This window comes from Nyctereutes procyonoides, unplaced genomic scaffold (genome assembly GCF_905146905.1).
Source record: "Nyctereutes procyonoides isolate TBG_1078 unplaced genomic scaffold, NYPRO_anot_genome, whole genome shotgun sequence".
NCBI lineage: Eukaryota > Metazoa > Chordata > Mammalia > Carnivora > Canidae > Nyctereutes > Nyctereutes procyonoides.
Window position 1 is genome coordinate 29,871,088 of NW_026575160.1, and position 19,017 is coordinate 29,890,104.

Consider the following 19,017-nt stretch of genomic DNA (forward strand, 5'->3'; position numbering starts at 1 on the left):
GTGGCTATACCAATTTACATTTCCTCCAGCAGTACACCAGGGCACCCTTTTCTCCACATTTTCACCAAAACATGTTGTTTTATGTATTTTTGATAATATCTGACAGGTGCGAAATGATATCTCACGGTGGTTTTGATTTACATTTCCCTGGTGATTAATGATGTTGAGCATCTTTCCATGTGCCTGTTAGCCATCTGTATTATCTTCTTTGGAAAATTTCTATTCACATTCCCTGTTTATTTTTAAAGTGAGTTACTTGTTTTTTGATATTAAAAGTCAGTATTCTCTTTTTTTTTCACTTCTTTATCCATTTTATTCTTTTTAAGATTTTAGTTTCAGTATAGTCAATATACAATTTTACATTTGTTTCAGGTGTATAACTTAGTGATTCAACAATTTTGTGCATTACTCTGCATCATGATAAGTGTACTCTTACTCCCCATTACCTATTTCACCCATCCCCCTAGCCACTTCCCCTCTGGTAACCATCATTTGTTCTCTATACTTAAGAGTTTATTTTTGGTTTGTCTCTTTCTTCCTTTGTTCGTTAGTTTTGTTTCTTAAATTCTACATATGAGTGAAATCATATGGCATTTGTCTTTCTCTGACTTATTTCATTTAGCATTATACTCTCTAGATCCATCCATGTTGTTGCAAATAGCAAGATTTCATTCTTTTTTAGAGTAGCCAATATTCTTAAAAATAGTTTTTCCTCTCCAATTTATAGAATGTACATAGACATTCCTCTTAAAAATATTAGAACATATGGAAAACATGAAGAAATAGAAATCATCTCTAAAAAAAAAAGAAAGAAATCATCTCTAATCTCACTAATCATAAATAACCACTGTTAAAACATTTTGCCATTTTTCTAACCAAGTGTGGTTCTATGCCTAGATACAGACGAAAAGCATGATCTTATTGCAAAGTAGAGTTTGTATCCTGCCTTTTCTATTATAATGCTGTGTGTCAGCATTTCCTAGGTTGTGTCGTTAAAAATTGTTTGAGAATTTAACTATTAATGTTGACATATAAAAGCCCAAAAGATGACTGTGCCTTATAGTTGAAAGCCTTATAATGGGTTAAATTTTAAGTTTCTTGCATTTTTCACTATCTTTTTAAAAGATGTATTTATTTGAGAGAGAGAGAGAGAGCACATGTGCGCATGTGTACATGGTGGGGGAGGGTCGGAGGGAGAGGGAGTGAGAATCTCAAGCAGACTCCCTGCATTAGGGGGGAGCCCCAAACCGGGTTTGATCCCACCACCCCCAGATCACAACTTGAGTCAAGAGTTGGCTGCTTTCACCCACTGAGCCACCCAGGCACCCTGCATTTTCCACTATTATAAATAATGTGATACACAGCCTTGTTTGTAAATTTGGATTCACATCTGCCTATTCCCTTGGGGCCATGTCAGTGGTTGCCCCTTAAGCAAGAGTGTGCTGGACTCAAGTGTGTATATTTGAAAAGCCGTCTAACAGCGGTGTGAAGCATGGACCAGAGGCAAGCAGAGAAAAGATGCTGTTTGAACAATTTAGGACAAATATAAGGGTGTGAACTAAGTTATTGGCAGCAGGTCAGAGAAAAGAGGACATGAGATTCTTCAGGTGTTTTTTTTTTTTAGAAGTGAATTTATTTTTAATTTTATTTATTTATTCTTTTAATAATAAATTTATTTTTTATTGGTGTTCAATTTACCAACATACAGAATAACACAGATTCTTCAGGTGTTTGCTTGAACACGTGTGACAGAGCTCTCTGGGAACTTGCTGGAAGCTATTCGCCTTTGGTACATATTCGTTCAGGGGTTTGGGGACCTTTAGGATGGCTGTAGTTGGTAGGGCAAAGAAAGTAGCAGAGATTCATGGCTCTCTTCTCTGAGATAGGAAATACCAAGAGGGAAGAACGAGTTTGAGGGGTTGGCTTGGGGAGGAGAAATTTATGAGACCAGTATTAGATGCGCCAGGTAACTGTGAGGGAGACCGTTTACAAATTGAGTTAGCAGCTTGGGAGAGAGGTCAGAGCTGGATGATGAGAACATGGGAGCCATCTTCACAAAGGTGGTAATATCGAGACCCTGGACACAAGAGCAGTCCTGGATATCCAGGTGTTTATGAGAAGAGTACTGGACCAGGGAGGCTACTTACTCCTAAGTAGGAGACAAGGGGGAAACTAGAGAAGGAGTGAGGAGCTAAGAATAGAGGAATTCAGAAGAAAATGGTGTTGAGGAAGCCAAAAGAGACAAGAATTTCAAGGAAAAAGTCATCAAACTGTCAAATGTTGCAGAGGTCAAGCAAGGAAAGGACTGGAAGTTATCCATAGGAGCAATTTAAGTCACGTGCAAATGTGGGAGGAGCAGATTCCGGGGAGCTGTGGGGTGGAAGCCCGAGTACAGCTGTGCAGTGAGACAAGAAGGGAGGCGAGGGAGCAGAGTGTGTGTGGCCTTTTTTCTAAGAGAGCTTGTTGTGAAGGGCTGGGGAGGGCAAGGTGATAGCTCCAGTGAGATGGGGCAGTGGAAGTTTGCTTTTCTTTTCTTTTCTTTTTTTTTTTTAAGATTTTATTTATTTATTCATGAGATACAGAGAGAAAGAGAGAGAGAGAGAGAGAGAGAGAGAGAGACAGGCAGAGGGAGAAGCAGGCTCCATGCAGGGAGCCCGACGCGGGACTCGATCCCGGGACTCCAGGATCACGCCCTGGGCCGAAGGCAGTCGCCAAACCACTGAGCCACCCGGGATGCCCAAGTTTGCTTTTCCTTATTTACATTTAAACGAGGAAAGCTAGATTTCCAGATCATATGACTTTGATTAGTTCTCTGACATTTGCTGTTCACCATGTGTAAAATCTTTTTTTTGTGTGTGTGTGATTATTTTTTTGGATGCTGTATACTCTTTCCAAGCTTCCAATGAAAGCACTGCTGCCCAGACCGCTAGCATCCTGCTTCAAGTTCTGCTGAAACAGGCCGAGACTCCTGTGTTTGCTCACAGAGTCTCATTGGATCTTAGTAAGACTCCCCTCTCAGTTTTCAAGCTTCACCATGCTACTATTTGGAATTACAGTTTCAAAATTACAGAACATGACGTGTGTCCTTGAAGTTTGACCTTTACCTGAAGAATTGGTCAAAAATGGTAAATGTTTAAATGTTGCAGTTTAGAGAATGTCTTTATTGTGTTGCCAAATGCTGAATGACAGGGAGCTTTAATTCTAACAAGCTCTAATTAGAGAGAGGGGGGAAGAATCAAAGGGTGATGTCAACCAGAATCAAAGTGAACCAGAACAAGAAATACTTTTATTGGTTACAGAACATTAACAATGCGTGGTGTATAGTCTTATTCACTTCCTTTACTAGCAATGAAAGTACTGCAGGCGGTCTCTAGGGGGCTCAGACAGTCTTATTGAACACATAATCATTTTGATAGTTGTTTTTCGCTGGTAACACAATGCTGTTTGGGGCTGCAGAGAATTATTTATTTTTAGAGATAGGCTAAAGAATTCTTAGCTTTAAAAAAACAAGACAACATGGCACATATTTCCAATGTAGGAAGAAGTAGACAGTCAAGGCAACATATCCACTGGTTTCCTACAGTGAATTAGCCTGTTTTTTTTTTTTAAGATTTTATTTATTTATTCATGAGAGACACAGAGAGAGAGAGAGGCAGAGACACAGGCAGAGGGAGAAGCAGGCTCCATGCAGGGCCCCGGATGCGAGACTTGACTCTGGGATCCCAGGATCACACCCTGGGCCGAAGGCAGACGCCCAACCGCTGAGTCACCCAGGCATCCCGAGTTAGCCTATTTTTGAGTATTATTTCTCTTACTTAGAAGAATTACTTTAAGGATATTGACGTAAAAGGAGTTAAATAAAGGATACACACACGTACAAATACTTCAGTGCGCACCGACACGGGCATGTATACCATCTAGGTGCAGGATTGTGCTGTGTAAGGAACCCAGTTCTCTTTCTCTAGGATGGAGCTTACTTTGAAATTCTTGGTCCTTTCTTCTTCCTTTGCTTCCCAGTGAAGTTCGGTATTACATCTTTTAACTCCCTTTGCGACCCCTCCTGCTCCCCATCCTGTCTAGAACCTTCAGGCCATTCCTTTAATCATTCTTTCCTCATTCTAGCCAACTCTCCTTGCTCCTTGACTTTCTACGGGATCTGATTCAACCTGCCCGGGTGCAACCTCCTCATGTCATCATGTGACTGTGCCGGGGCTGCTGAGCCCTGCTAGCTAGAACTGGACAAGCCTGCCAGTTGGAGCCTCCCTGAATTCATGGGCCCCAGTTTGCTAAGCCCTCAAGAAGGCCTTAGCAATCCTAGACGGGCCCCCAAGCAGTTCTTCCCTGTATGGCTACTCTGCACGTCCACCCCCATCTTTAGACTTCCTCCCTGTCACCTGTTCCCTCTGTTTCAGAAAATGATCTTGACTCCTATCTTTTTGAGGCCACCAGGCAGGAATTCCCGATCGTCCGCCTTTCTGCTCCTCTCTGTCGCTACCTGCACATTTTCTCAACCCTTCTATCGCCTTCTAGTTCTTTTCCTGTTTCTTCTCCAAAACTTTGTCACCAGGCCGCTCCAAAAGAAGAGTGCCTGCTTGCTTCCCTTTCTGTTCTCTGGCTTTCATCAAACTGCTCTTTGACGAAGTTAAACTGTCAACACCTATGAGATATAGTGTTCAACCTTTACCTAATTTGCCGCTCTCGTATTTTAATATTACTGAGTGCTACCTCTAAGCATCGTGTTCAGTTTTATGAAACCTCCTCTCTTTGGGATTTTCTTCCATCTTAGGTTCTCGCTACTTCAAAGCTGCCATTTTCCCAAAATAGCAGGAAAAGATTTGAACATTTAATTCTTCACAAAATAATAATTGTTATGAATGTTTATAATTCAGCATCACCTATCCTTCTAAAACTATACTTTTTTTGTCATATGAATGTATCATAGTTTAGTACTTGTGACACTTTTAGAAAGTAAGAAATATATATATTAATTATCCTTGATTTCTTCTTTCCTAGTTAATGAAGGAGTTCCCCTTGCTGAGCATGTTCAACATCCATGAAAACCTTTTAGAAGCCCTTCTGGAACTACAAGCATATGCTGATGTTCAGGCAGTCTTAGCAAAGTATGATGGTAAGTTCTTGGTGTCTTTATCTACTTGAGTATTAGAGAGTATTTTTCTCTTCTTGTTGTGTTTCGTGTGATTAGATCGGAAAGATCATTTCACATAGTACAGGACTTTGATAACGATCCACTTAGAGAATTTTCACCTACAGTTTTATGATGGCATTTTATAGGATCTGAGAGTTTAATGGTTGGTTAGTGGGGCCAGAAGTGTCCAGTGGTCTGCGCTACATTCCTGTCCCCCCTCCCAGTAGGTTCCCTTTCTCCTCTTCCTGTCAACAGGAGCTATTTATGCACTGCTTTAGTGCCGCCATGGTCGGGATCGCTCAGAACCTCTGCAGGCCCCACATACCCTGTTGGGACAGCCCCGACTGTTCGAGCTCCTGCTAGGACCCCACGTCGGATGACTGTGACCACTCCTGTTTGGTCATGTTGATCCTTTGAAGCAACGTAGAACAGCTAGTAGCCCTTACTACAGCCCTTGCGACAGCTCAGGAAATATTTGAAGATAAAAGTAAGGTGCCCTTCATCCCAGGTCTTCTCCTTATTAGCCTGTCACCTGTTCCCTCTGTTCCAGAAAATGATCTTGACTCCTATCTGTTTGAGGCCACCAGGCAGGAATTCCTGATTGTCCCCCCTTTCTGCTACTCTCTGTCACTACCTACACATTTTCTCAACCAGGAAATATCCTACCCCCCCCTTCACCCCCATTTCTTTACGTGAAGGGCTTTGAAGTTCCTTCACCATTCAGGTTACTTACCCATGAGCTTATTTCATTTTGCCAGTTCTTAATAAACCAGAAAAATAAACTGACACATGTCAGAGATTTCCAAACTCTTGTGTTATGTTGCCATTGTCTGTGAATTCACTGTTTGATGAATTGCATATGAATTATCCACGTAAATTCCCTGCCATGACGTAGCTCCTGGAATCTCTGCAGAATTTTATATTATTCTACCTATTTCGTTAACTCTCTCCCCAAGATAAACATGTTTGCTTATAGAATGGATGTTAGGGGGTGATTACTTTTACCACACGCTCATTTTTTGCTTTAAAAAGTATTCTGTTTCTAGTAAGCATCTTCAGGACATTTAAAGAACTACTCAGGTCAAAATTTCCAGGAATTCCTCAGACACATAGAACAAAGGATTTTATTTTAACACACAGTTCTTCATAAGGGATCCCTGAAGCAGGTTGGAGTTGTTACCTCCTACAGTTGGGGAAACTGAGGCACTGGGAGACTTAGCTGTGTTTTGTTGTTTTTTTGTTAATTCCTGCTCAAATCAGTGGAAGCTATAAGCCCGCAGCCAGTGATGGCATTACTTGGCCTGTGCAAACATAAGCACCCCGTGTAACAAGATACAGGCTACCTAGTATGGAACTGATTTTAGGAAGAGAGAAAAGTATTTGTGGCGTGCTTGACAGTAAACAAAATAAAGACTGTTTGGCCTTCATGTCAGCTCACTTTTGTTCTTTGTTTACTTTCTGGGATCTCACTATTTGGCTAATCTTGGGAATCGAAGCCAGAAGGCTACCTCATAAGCAAAATGCTCATACACCGAGGGTCTTTTGGTACAAAAGGAACCCAGTTCCGTGTACCTGGGTTCAGGTGGCCACGCACATTTCCCAGCTGCTCCCCTGTAGCCGTTGTGCCATAGCAGCGTTCTGGTGTTCTCATCCCTCGTGCTGACCTATGCTCAACCCACTACACCAAGGCTTAGGAAAAAAGATCTAACTGGTAGAGCCTTTGATACCTCAAGTCTCGTAAGGCTCCTCTCGCAGCGATCTCAGCTCATTACAGACATCATCAGCTTTGTGTTATAAGACTGATTGTAAAATGGAGAAATGAACTCATTTGGAGCTTTCTGTGATCTCTATCAATCCCATTGCACAGCCTCGGCTCCACAACAACCAAACGCTGATTTATTAGATTCTGATAACATATGTTCACATTATTTGTTATAACAGCCCGTCCCACCCTCCGCTAAATCTTGGCTCACACTTTGCAAAATTCCTTCGTCGCGAATGGACAAACTCACCATACCAGGGCCCTTGTGTTGAGCTTTGTTTATGTTGTGTACCTGGCAACAGAGATGATGTTCTTATTCATTATTCATGGAAAAAGAGCCTCATTAGTGGCAGGACACAAACTGTTGCTGAGATGCCTTGGTAGGAGTTTTGAGTTCAGCAGTTGTCAATAGACTGCAGATGACCTAACCCCGACTGAATTCTGGAGGGTGTTTTGGTGAGGACTTGGCCCAGGCCTGTGTCATTTACAGTAGAAATAAAATGAAGTGGCTGCTGAAGTTATTGTTCTTGTAGAATGAGCAGCAGCCACACAAGACTGTTAAAAAATCCGCCTCTTGTTTCTCACCCCACCCCATAAAAGGGGCTCTTTCAAGGCCATCCCGGCTGCTTTTCCTGGAGACCCAAAGGATCTTGACTGGGTTGTTGCCTCATTTTTCTGGCCCTGTGCAAGAAAGTGTGGGTGCTTTAGAGGGCTTGGAGTACAGACAGCAGTTAGGGGCGTCCTGTTCTTCACCCTAGTTCGGATGTCATCCGTCTTATCCACGAGATGCTGCAGACAGTACTTGGAATCCCAGCCTCTCCATCCCTCTTGATGGAGCCACACCCAGAGCAGCAAGATTATATGTTATCTTTGCAAATTGGAATGCTCTGGTTGGGTAGCTATTTCTTGGATGGTTTATGGGTACAGCGGTCCTCCTTTATTACTTTTGCTAGGTGGCCGAATTTTTCAAATAGTGTGTTGGGAAGTGACACAGTGGGATTTGTGCTGCTTCCCTGACCTTTGCAGAAACGATTTAGAAATACGACAAGGCACAGGGGTGGGGGGTGCGGGAGCCAACATGTTCAAAGGAAGGAGGGAGGTAACATATATCCCTTTGCCTCATTCTTTTTGTTCTCCATCTTTTAAAAAAATTTTTTTTGGCTTTGAGTTTTCAAAGTGACATTTACAAACTCCTCTTACGGTGAAGCACCTGGATCCCTAGTAGGATGGCCAGTTAATTGGTCATACCTCCTTGTAATCTGTAGTCTAATTTTGATTTTTGCCCTTGAGATAACTTCTCGTGTTATATTATTCCAGCCATTAGTCTGAAGTGCTGTCTTGCTGTCCTCAGGAGTTTTTATACTCCTTTTTTCAATTCACTAACCCACATTATGCGTGGGCAGTTTTTTATCCAGGTCCTTCATACAACAGCAGCAACAACTAGCATTAATTGAGTTCTTGTATTTTGCCAGGGTCGGGTATGAGTCTAAGCTCCACAGATGAACTCACTTATTCTTACCACAGGCATACGAGGCCAACACTGTTATCACTCCTGTTTTATAGCGGTGGTAACTGTACAGAGATGAGTAACTTGTTCAAATGAAGAGCCTAAGAGTCAAAGTAAAGCCATGGAGACGTTATATTGTAAGAGAAAGAGACAAACTGAGGTCAGTTTTTGTCTAATAAGATGTGAATTCGATGAGGGAAAGAAAGCCAGAATAAAAACTGAGGTGGGCTGACTCCAGGCCCACGGTCTTGGCCGTCATGCTTCCACTGTCTCTGCTGTTGGCGGTATCTTTTTTATTTTTTATTTTTATTTTTTTGGCGGTATCCTTTTAATTGCTTTTCATTAATGCCGTTCTTCTTGTTATTATTAGCTTCAGTTTATCGAGAACCTACCGTGTGCCAAGCAGGTTATGCATATTACCCGTAACCCTCAATAACCTTGCAAGGAGATAGTTATTCCATTTCTGCAGATGCAGAAACTGAGGCTGGTGAGTTTAAGTAACTTTCAAGACCACATTCCTTGAAAACTGCAGAACTGGGATTCAAATCCAGGACTATCTGGCTCTAAAAGCCCATGTGTTTTCCATAAATGTAAGCCTTGCTGAAATGACTTGCTCTGCCTCTCTCGCTCCTTTTAGAAAGGCACGAATGAGGTGGGCTGGAGCTGTAGTGCACACTTCCAGTGATGCCAGATTGTCTTTTAAGATTCCTTTTTAATAATTCCTTAAGAACTTGGTATATCTCTGTTTGCTTGTCTTTCTGAAACTGCCTTCAAAAATGGCTTTCTCTTCTCAGTCACCTTGTGCCTGATTTCTTTGTCACAAAGGGAGTTTGATGTATGGTGTTGATTTAATTTGAGTTCATCATCTTTTTTTTTTTATTTCTAGTCATACATTAGTTATAAACACAAATGTTTTTAAGATCATTAAGTCATCAGAACCTTCTTTTAGAACCATCGAGAAAGTTGTTACAAGCTTTGGGTTGCCTTTCAAAGGAGCTTATAGGCCACCTACGTTGAAAACTGAAGTCTCAAAGATTAGGGTGATAATGTGGGAAAGAATTCATGCATTTTTTATTCATTATCATTTGTGCATTTCAACGTTAGAAGAATCTTATAGAGCAAGTGGATGCGAGTGTGATTGCTGCAAGTTACCTTTGGGAGCATCTAGTTTTGTCTGTCTCAAGTTAGCAAATTTGTCACGAGAATTAAAGAAGTTAATCCATGTTAAATGTTTAGAACCGTGTGGGGTACACGTTAAGCATTCAGTAACTCTTCGCCATTATGAAGAGCCAAGAGCCCTCCTGAACTTCACCACGTTCTCAGTCAGTTTTGTTCGAAAGGAAGACCGCATATAAACTGTCAGTCAAAATGAGAGAATAGGAGCCCTGGCTTGTGCCCAGTGTTAAGGCCTGTTACTAAAATGAATTATGGATCTAATAGGACATGTAGATAGATAAATATTTGATAAGAATGGAAATGCTGAATTGCATCTACAAACAATTCTTAAACTTTTGGAAAGCTGAAAAAAAAAAATGCCAGAGATTTTCATTCCTGATCAAAAGACAAATTGTTTTAGCCTTGGGGCAGTTTGCACCAGTGGCGATATAAATCCAAGCCCTTTTGGATATTTACTCCATTAGGTCATTTAGTGATTGCCCTTAATTTGGTGGCAGAAATTTCCCTGCGAGGGACAAACTGGTCTGTTATATAGTCATGAATGTTATATAAATGCAACAACTGTATCAAGACCATTTTTACGGTGCCATCAAGCCCATCCTAAATTAGCATTATTATCTGCCATCTGGTAATGTGCAGAGGGTATACTTTCAAGAACAGGACATATTGCTAACACTGGGGGAAATACTTTCATCTCAGTAGATTGAAAACAGAGTTTCTAAAGAAAGCATTAGGGAATTACTCTATGTTGAGACTATTCAGACAATAAGCTTTTTACTGATACCGTTTTGCAGAGTCAGCATGTAGTTATAAGTAAAAATTTCGTAAACCGTGTTCATTGCCCAAGGCCTTATAACTAACACAGGCTACTCAGCTATCATCACAGTTCCTTTGAAGTGGTCACCGGATACCCTGTCTTTTCATTAGGCTATTTTCCATTTATGTTTAAGGAATAGGCACGAATAAGAGGGATTGGAGATGCCAGGAGGACCAGTGAGTAAAGTCTGTTTTCAGGTCCCCAGCGTCAGGCTTTGAGCCTCACGCAGTCCAGACTTCCGAAACAGTGCTTTTCAGTCAAGTGTGTAGTTCTGAGTTACGATGCCACCGGCACAACAGCTTCTGAGATTTATCTCCTACAAAACCAGGCTGCATTTAAGAAAGAAGGTTTGAAATGCAGTCAGTCCCCAGTGACAGACTGTAAGCCTGGTCTAGCACCCTTCTCTGGGCTGGCCCTTACGGAAAGATCAAGGATACCAAGATAAATGTTGAAGAGCATCTGTAAAAGTGGGCAAATGAATCACATCACTGCTTCAAAGAAGCACATAATTAGCACTGATACCGTGGGCTATGGCTTCAGGCTGCTAAGGATGAGTCACTGAGAAATGATGGCCCCTTTATAACTTTGCACTGGGTGCCCCGCTGACTGGGAAACCAAGAGGTAGATCTGTCAGGTGAACTCGGCCTTTGAAGTTAGCAACTGATTGACTATCATATCATACATGCAGCGAGCAGGAGTTCTAACAATCGATGTTATTTTAATAAAGACTATATGCACGAGAAACTTCTATTGTCTCTGATGATGGAAAACGTTTATGAATGCATACATTTGTAATTCACATAGCTGGCACACGAGCAAACCCTTGAAATTTATATTGGCTTTAGTAATCCTTATTGCCTAGTTATCGTAGTTTGCCAACGTGACATCCCTCCCCAGCCAGCCATTACCGTCCTATAAACTGCCGTGTTTGACTCCGGGGCACTAGGCACACAAGGGCTCTGTGACACAGACCTTCTGGGGTAATCCAATCCAAAAGTTGCAAATAACATCTGGTGTTTGGCTTTGTGGCATAAGATGAATTTTTCTGGGTGTAGTTGAGTCTGTGTCGGCTGCCCCTCCCCCTGCCCCAAATTACTGAGGTCACGTAGTATTTCCCGATTGAATCATTGAACTCCCAGGTGGCACATCTTTTTGAAGTTTTGTATATCAATCCTTTTTATTTCTTCAGTGCACTTTTTCCCTTTAGTTGAAAGGGGACCTTGGATTGGCTTTTTAAAGGTGGGACAAAGAGACCTCACACTGTCTGGAGCCAAAAAAAAAAAAAGAAAGAAAAAGAATTCTAAGGACAGAATTCTACATTTTTATTGTTTCCTTTGTATCACATCGTGTACGGAAGTAAACTGAGAAATCGTATTGAAGAAAGCCCCATGGAGGACAGCCTCGCATAATGGGACGGTAGTAGCACATCTAGTCCAGACACAGGTCAGGAAGGAGAAATAGGCTATATTTTTTGTTTGTTTGGTCCTTCAGGTTAGGGCTTCGAAAATATCTGTCAAGGCCAAGTGTGGTGGATTCATATAAACTGCCAGACTGTCAGTGTGTTACCTGACCGAGGAAAAGTACTTGATACTCCGTAATCTTAAATGATTACAGGGAGTATTAGGTTAATTTCTTTCCAAATTCATTCAGCAAGGATCCACCAAATCCTTATAATGAAAATGCAAACTTTTAGGTGCGTTCAGAGTCAGAGATGAATATAATCTATTCTGTGTTGCCGAGAAGCCTTCAGTCTGGTAGGGAAAGATAGAAAATGACAACAACAAAAACAGAAAAACCCCAGAACCACCCACAGTAGATTGAGGTGGGATGAATCAGTGTTCGGTGAATCTGTTTCCAACATGCTAAAGTGGCGCAGAGAAGCTCTTTGAGAGCAAGCCCTGTGTTCTCTTCTTCTTGGACACTCGTGTGCAAGGGTAGACGTTCAGAGCAGCTGTCGTGAGTGCGTGGCTTCTTAGGTGGAGACTCACCAGGACACAGTGTCCTCGCTTGCGGGGTGCTTGGCTTATTAATGCTAGCTGCTACCCTTGAAAATATTGTCTTGGAATCATCGATACGAAATTGACCCTCGATTGACCTAGCTCATGCATAGGAACAGTAACGATCCTTTTAAAATCACATCTTGATTATTATGATTGTAGATGAACAAAAGCAAATTAGGTCAAAAAGATTATCACTGATAAAACTGTTCTCTGTAAACTTTTGCCCCATGGGTTTTTCTGAGACACATCAAATTGACAGTTTTACTCCAAATTACATAAATTTCTCCCAAGATTATTACACTGAATTTCAGTTTTGCTATTAGGAGCATTTATGGCTTTTGAAAACTTCAGAGTCATTCTCCCTGAGATGACCTTTCCCTTCAGTGGCCTTGTTCCCATAACGGGTCCTAGGGAGCCAGAAGAGGTGTGGTTTGCCTTCCTTGTTTTTGGCCCCAAACCCTTCTACTTCCCTTCAACCTTGTCAGCTTGTACTCTTGCTTTCTTCCTGCCTCACTTGTAAACTCCGCTGCTGTTGCAAACAGATATCTGGCTTTAGAACCAGTACAGTGTCATCTATTTTGCTGGAATGCCATAAGCAACAATAACCGCAGTGCACATGTTTGAGAAATAACAAGCTTCTGATTCCGTGTTAGTACACCCAGCAATCCTGACCCTTTCGGCTTCCAGAAGCTAAATTAGGGGTGAGTGTTTGCATATGAAAGGTGGCCAGTACCAAAGGATTTGAGATGTTAGTACATCAGCTTGAGATTTCATTCAGCAAACACATCCACCATGTTTCGGACGTTGTTTTGGGGCGAGGGTACAAAGTGAAGAAACACACAGCTTTAACTCCTAACACACACCATGTAAGTAGGAAAGGGAAGTAAGAAAACAATTGCTGTAAAGACTGCAGTAGTAACCCAATATGGAAGGGACACCCTACCTGGGGGGAAGTAAGGGAAGTCTTCCCGGGGAGGTGGCATCTGGGTTGAGCCAGACAGTGAAAATACTAGAGACAAAGACTATATGGAAAGGTTCAGGAGCAGGATTGACCCAGTTTCCCGCGGAGTATTCCATGTATCCTACAAAGCAGGGGTGGTGGAGGGCTGCAGCAAAGCGCCGAAGATGCATTGCATGAGTTGGGTAAGGACTGGACCTCAACAAGCTTTGGACCTAATTCTACAGGAGAGACCAGGAGGCAGTCTTAGCAGGGATGGGGTCCATCTGACCTCAGAGTGGAGAGAGCGGCACAGTAGATTCATGCTCTGCCCTTTTTTGACTCGAGGTGGTTAAGGGAAGAGCACACGGTGTAGAGGGACTAGGACAGGAAGGGCTGCAGTGCCACTGAAGGGCACTGGGGACATGGTTTCGGACCTCAGAGAAGCAGAATTCTATCTGTTAGGGAGATATCTGGTAGGTTTTCAACCAGAAAGTATAAAAGAACCATTAGAGTTTGGTTTTCTTCTTTAAACAACAAATGGGAATCCCAGTGCAGAAACTTTTTTATTTCCTGGGTTATCAGAGCTTCCTTTTTAAAGCTCTAAGCACTTAATTTCATTTGGTTTCTAGTGATGTCTTAACTACAGGAAATTGAGGTCTGTGTAGACCTAGTGTAACTGTAGATAATCTGCCAGGGGAGTGTAACTAAGACACAGTCAGAGCCTACCGGGACTCCTGCAGCCCATTAACACCTAACTACTTCTGCTCAGTCCGACAGGGACATGGGGAGAAGAAAATGTGGCATGTGGGGAACAGGTGGAGTGTCCCCCTAGGCTTTACAGGTTCTGAACTTGGAGACATGCCTGCCCGTGGATGCAGATCGACGTGTCTCATTTGCTAAAAGCAAAGCATCTGATCAATTCTTGCCATGCTGACTACTTGTTCAGCCGCTACTAAAGTAAGCAAAGCCTGAGAGTCATTAATATGCCGAATTTAACTTTTACCAAACTGGAAGAACCTTAAGAGAAGGAGATCGTGTTATCTTACAGATCATAGTAGTAAAAGAAGGGAGCGCTAGTCGTTGCCAGATTTCCTGAATCCAAAAACAAACAAAAGCCAAAAGCTATACCCTTTCTTTAAGTCGGAGGAAAGATAAATATAAACCTCTAACTTGAGATTCAGTGAACAGCTTTGTGCTGGCACCACTGGGCATAGGAGACCGAGAGATTTTTAAGTGGAAATAGTTCAAGAGAGATGGGAGATTCTCAAAGATGACATTATAGTTATTCCCAGTGGAAAGAAAATGTAAAGGAAACACAAATGATTAAAGTGTATGAAAGGTCAGAGCGACAAATAGTCGAATAAGTGTATACAAGCGGGGTAGAAACCTGTAAGCAGGTGTTTAGGGTTGTTAACGTCCAGAAGAACCTAAAGTCTCAAGACTGCCCTCGTGAAGTTGTTTTCTTTTTTTTTTCAATAATAAATTTATTTTTTATTGGTGTTCAATTTGCCAACATACAGAATAACACCCAGTGCTCATCCTGTCAAGTGCCCACCTCAGTGCCCGCCACCCAGTCACCCCGACCCCCCGCCCTCCTCCCCTTCCACCACCCCTAGTTCGTTTCCCAGAGTTAGGAGTCTTCCATGTTCTGTCTCCCTTTCTGATATTTCCCACTTATTTTTTCTCCTTTCCCCTTTGTTCCCTTTCACTATTATTTATATTCCCCAAATGAATGAGACCATATAATGTTTGTCCTTGAAGTTGTTTTCCAAGCAAAATGATGAAGAAAGTACAAGAGAATGACAATAAAGAAGACAGAAGCAAGCATCGCGTTGGCAGTACAGGATGGTGATGGGACCTGGCATTGCAAGGCCAGTTCTATCACTAACTAGTTACCCGGCTCTTAAACATACCATTTAGCTTTTCTGATCTTGTATTTTTTTCATCTGTAAAATAAAAGATTTTTGACCTTCATTGTTGTGTGCTGCTGTCCAATTCTTTGATCTATCGTGTAGAGCTCCTGTTTAGAGAAGATAGTTAATGTGTTAATAATTTGATGAAAATATACTTTTATTCATTCTTATTTATTATTTGCCCTCAATACTTTTGATTTTTTTGGGGGGAGGGGCTTAGAATTTCAACAAATAAGTCAATCACAGTAAAATTCTAGGAGATGATTGTGTGTTTTTTTTTTTTTAACATTTAGGAAGGAAAGAGATGATTGAAGCTCCAACATGGATTTACAAAGGAAGTTGTGCTAAATAAAAATAGTGGATGTAAAAATATTTGTAGTCTATACAATAGTCTTTAAATGTTTCTTACTAATTTAAATGGCCATCTTCTTCATATTTCTGAATTAGAGGATGCCATAGATGTATGTATATATTTAATTAAAATATTTGATAATGTTTTGAATGGTACCTTGTTAGGTACTGTGGAGCAATATATTCAGATGCCAATTGTATCATGATAAATGGTGTGATTTAGTGGTACAAGAGGTACATCTAATATCTATTAAAACTATTAATAAATGGCATAATTTAATGGTTTAAATAGTGTATGTAATACCTGTTATTAACATTAATAAATGGTTGTGCAGACCACTGCAAATTTAGGGTGATCCCTAGAATACCATTCCTGGATCCTCTCCTTGGTATTGCCATGGTCAGTATTTTTTTTTTTAAGATTTTATTTATTTATTTGGGGGAGAGAGAGAGTGCAGGCGGCGGGGAGGGAGGATGAGGGACAGAGGGGGATGCAGGCTCCCCACTGAGCAGGGAGCCCAATGTGGGACTTGTTCCCAGGACCCTGGGGTCATGACCTGAGCCAAAGGCAAGAAGCTTAATGGATTGAGCCACCCAGGCGTTCCCATGGTCAGTATCTTTATAAATCAGACCTTGTAGACAACATAGCATGGTTCAAAATCATGTGTTCATATTTGTTTTAACTATGTGATATTGGCATATTTCTTAAACCATTATATGCCTCACTTTCCCCATCTATAAAAGAGGGCTACTGGTAAGTCCTATCTCAGAGAGTTGCTCTGAGAATTAAGTAGAATAATGTATATAAGTGACTAGCACCTGTGCCTGGCACTTATTAAGCCCTTGATAAATGTTAGCAGTAATTTAGATGATGATAATGATCATTTGGTGAGGAAGGTAGGCTTATGAACTGTATGGAACAAAGCTGTGGGTGGTAGCTTGAGTCAGAATGATGACTAATAAGCTCGAAGGATATTTTGAAACCATTAGGACTTAATGGTTTAGGTTTCATTTTGAGATTTAAAATCGAATGGAATCAAATATTAAACCCTGCTTATAGGTTCATAAATTTTCATGGCTTGAGTAAAAGAGAAAAGACTTGCCTTTGGCTGAAATCAATTTGAATAGAACCTGGAGGATTTTGTTGACGACACCGTCACGGGAACCAGTAAAGACTTGTAGCTGCTGAACACCAGGGCCATCCTAGCTGTTATTCGGAGAGGTGGCATGGCTGTGGGTCCTCAGACTACACATTTCCCCTGAGCTCTGGGGGAGGTTCCTGAGATTTAGAAGATGATTTCCACTTCTGATTCTCATATTTTGAAATCACTCATGGCTCCATGCCAAAAATAAACTAAAAGTCCTATTGGTCAGTTGAGGAATTTAGAAGTATTTATCCTGGAACAGATTAGGTTTAGAGGAGATAGTGTCACCGTTTTAATATTTGAAAGGCTGGTGAGAAATAATCAGGTTCTGTTTCGTTACGGAAGGCAAAACTAGTAAGTAATTTTTAGATAAGGATTCATGGAAGAGGGGTAGAATGGATAAAAGGCAACTGAAATGTTATGGAAGTTAGGCTGAAGTAAGAGAAGACGGCTTCAGGTGGCACAGGACTATACGTTTGTGTTTTAAAAGTTTTTTTTTTAATCGGCATATAAATTATATACAGTAACATGCACAAATCTAAAGTGTAGAGCGAGATGACTTTTCTCTTTAATATACACGTGTGTTATCACCACCTGGGATCATAGAACTTTCCATCATCTCCAAAGGTTGCCTCACGCCCCCCTTTCTGGCCAATAACTGCCCTCCAACCCAGAAGTAACCATTTTTCGGGCCTCTGTCATCATAGATCCTGCGACAAACTCCCTACAACTACTTTGGGGCGCTGTGTACCAGTTTAAACGTGTATCTGTTTTCTGACTCAGCAGTTCCATTTCCAACTACGTGTCTATGAGGATGCTCACAACCGCCTTATTCATAACAGCCCCGAACTGGGAAACAACCCAAACAGCCCATTTGCAAGAGAAGAAACATGTCGTGGTATATCCACACAATGAACTACTTCTCAACAATAGAAAAGGATCAAGGACTGATACTTGCTACTGTAGGGGTGAATCTCAGCCCCGGGCCGGACCGGAAGGAGAACGTACTCGGTGATTCCAACTACAGGACGTTCAAAGTTGTAGATTTTAATGAAATACCTTCGTGACAATTTGATTTTGAATACCTGGGACAGTTGGAGAAAACTCCTTCCCTTTCAGAAAAGGGCCTTTATGAAACAAAAGATGGCCAAGAGGTGGAAGGAGATTTAAACTAAAGCCAGGAGTTCAGCTTTGCTTAAATGACAAACATGTATTTAGCATTCCTTGTTTTTGGAATTATATGATATCTCCTTATTTCCTTTCTTTTTATTTCCTTATTGTATTTGAATTGTTTGGATTTATTTTATTCTTTATGAAATTTTCCACCCTTATTCTTTTATAACAGCAAATACCTGTGCCATTACCTAAGATTATTTATTCCCTTAATCATATATTCCGTGGCATCTACTTTCTTTTTTAAACCGTTCTTCCTGGAGCATTCTCACCTCCGGCTCAGATATGGTCCAGTTGAGTTCTAGGCAAATTTTACAGCTGTTTTTTTTTTTTTTAATTTTTTTTTTACAGCTGTTTTTAGAATGACTTCTCTGAACATATTCCTTTGCTAAGAACATTATTTTTTTTTTTAAGATTTTATTTATTTATTCATGAGACACAGAGAGAGGCAGAGACACAGGCAGAGGGAGAAGCAGGCTCCCCACAGGGAGCACGATGTGGGACTCAATCCCAGGACCCCGGGATCATGGCCTGAGCCCAAGGGAGACACTCAACCACTGAGCCACCCAGGCGTCCCAAGAACATTATTTTTTTAGCTAACATTTTTCTCATTTTTGGTTTCTTTTATAATTAAAAACTTTTTAATTCCAGTATAGTTAACATACTATGTTATCTTAGTTTTAGGTGTCCAAAATAGTGATTCAACAGTTTTACATTACTCGGAGCTCATCATGGTAACTGTACTCTTAATCTGCTTCACCTATTTCATCCATCCACCAACCTACCTCCCCTGTGGTAACCATCAGTTTGTTCTCTATAGTTATAGTCCATTTCTTGGTTTGTCTCTTTTTTTTCTTTGTTTATTTTTTAAATTCCACATGAGTGAAACTATATGGTGTCTTTCTCTGACTTATTTCACTTAGCTGTTATACTCTAAATCCATCCATGTTGTTGCAAATGTCAAGATTTTGTTCTTTTTTATGGCTGAGTAATACTCCACTGAATGTATATGCCACATCTTTATTCACCTCTCAGTGGACACTTGGGTTGCTTCCATAATTTGTCTATTGCAGATAGTACTGCAATA

General features: G+C 41.1%; 1 protein-coding gene across 10 annotated transcripts in view; it reads left to right on the forward strand.

The window, feature by feature from the left end:
* The window catches only part of ST7 (suppression of tumorigenicity 7), a 240,472-nt gene that overhangs the window by 175,560 nt on the left and 45,895 nt on the right, over nt 1-19,017 (forward strand). For all 10 annotated transcript variants that reach the window (XR_008663026.1, XM_055314566.1, XM_055314568.1 and 7 more), the window contains one exon: nt 5,014-5,128. Coding sequence is in view for 9 of the 10 variants with exons in the window: in XM_055314566.1 (XP_055170541.1) it covers nt 5,014-5,128 (115 nt within the window). In the remaining variant the exon portion in view is untranslated. The remainder of the gene's footprint in view (nt 1-5,013; nt 5,129-19,017) is intronic.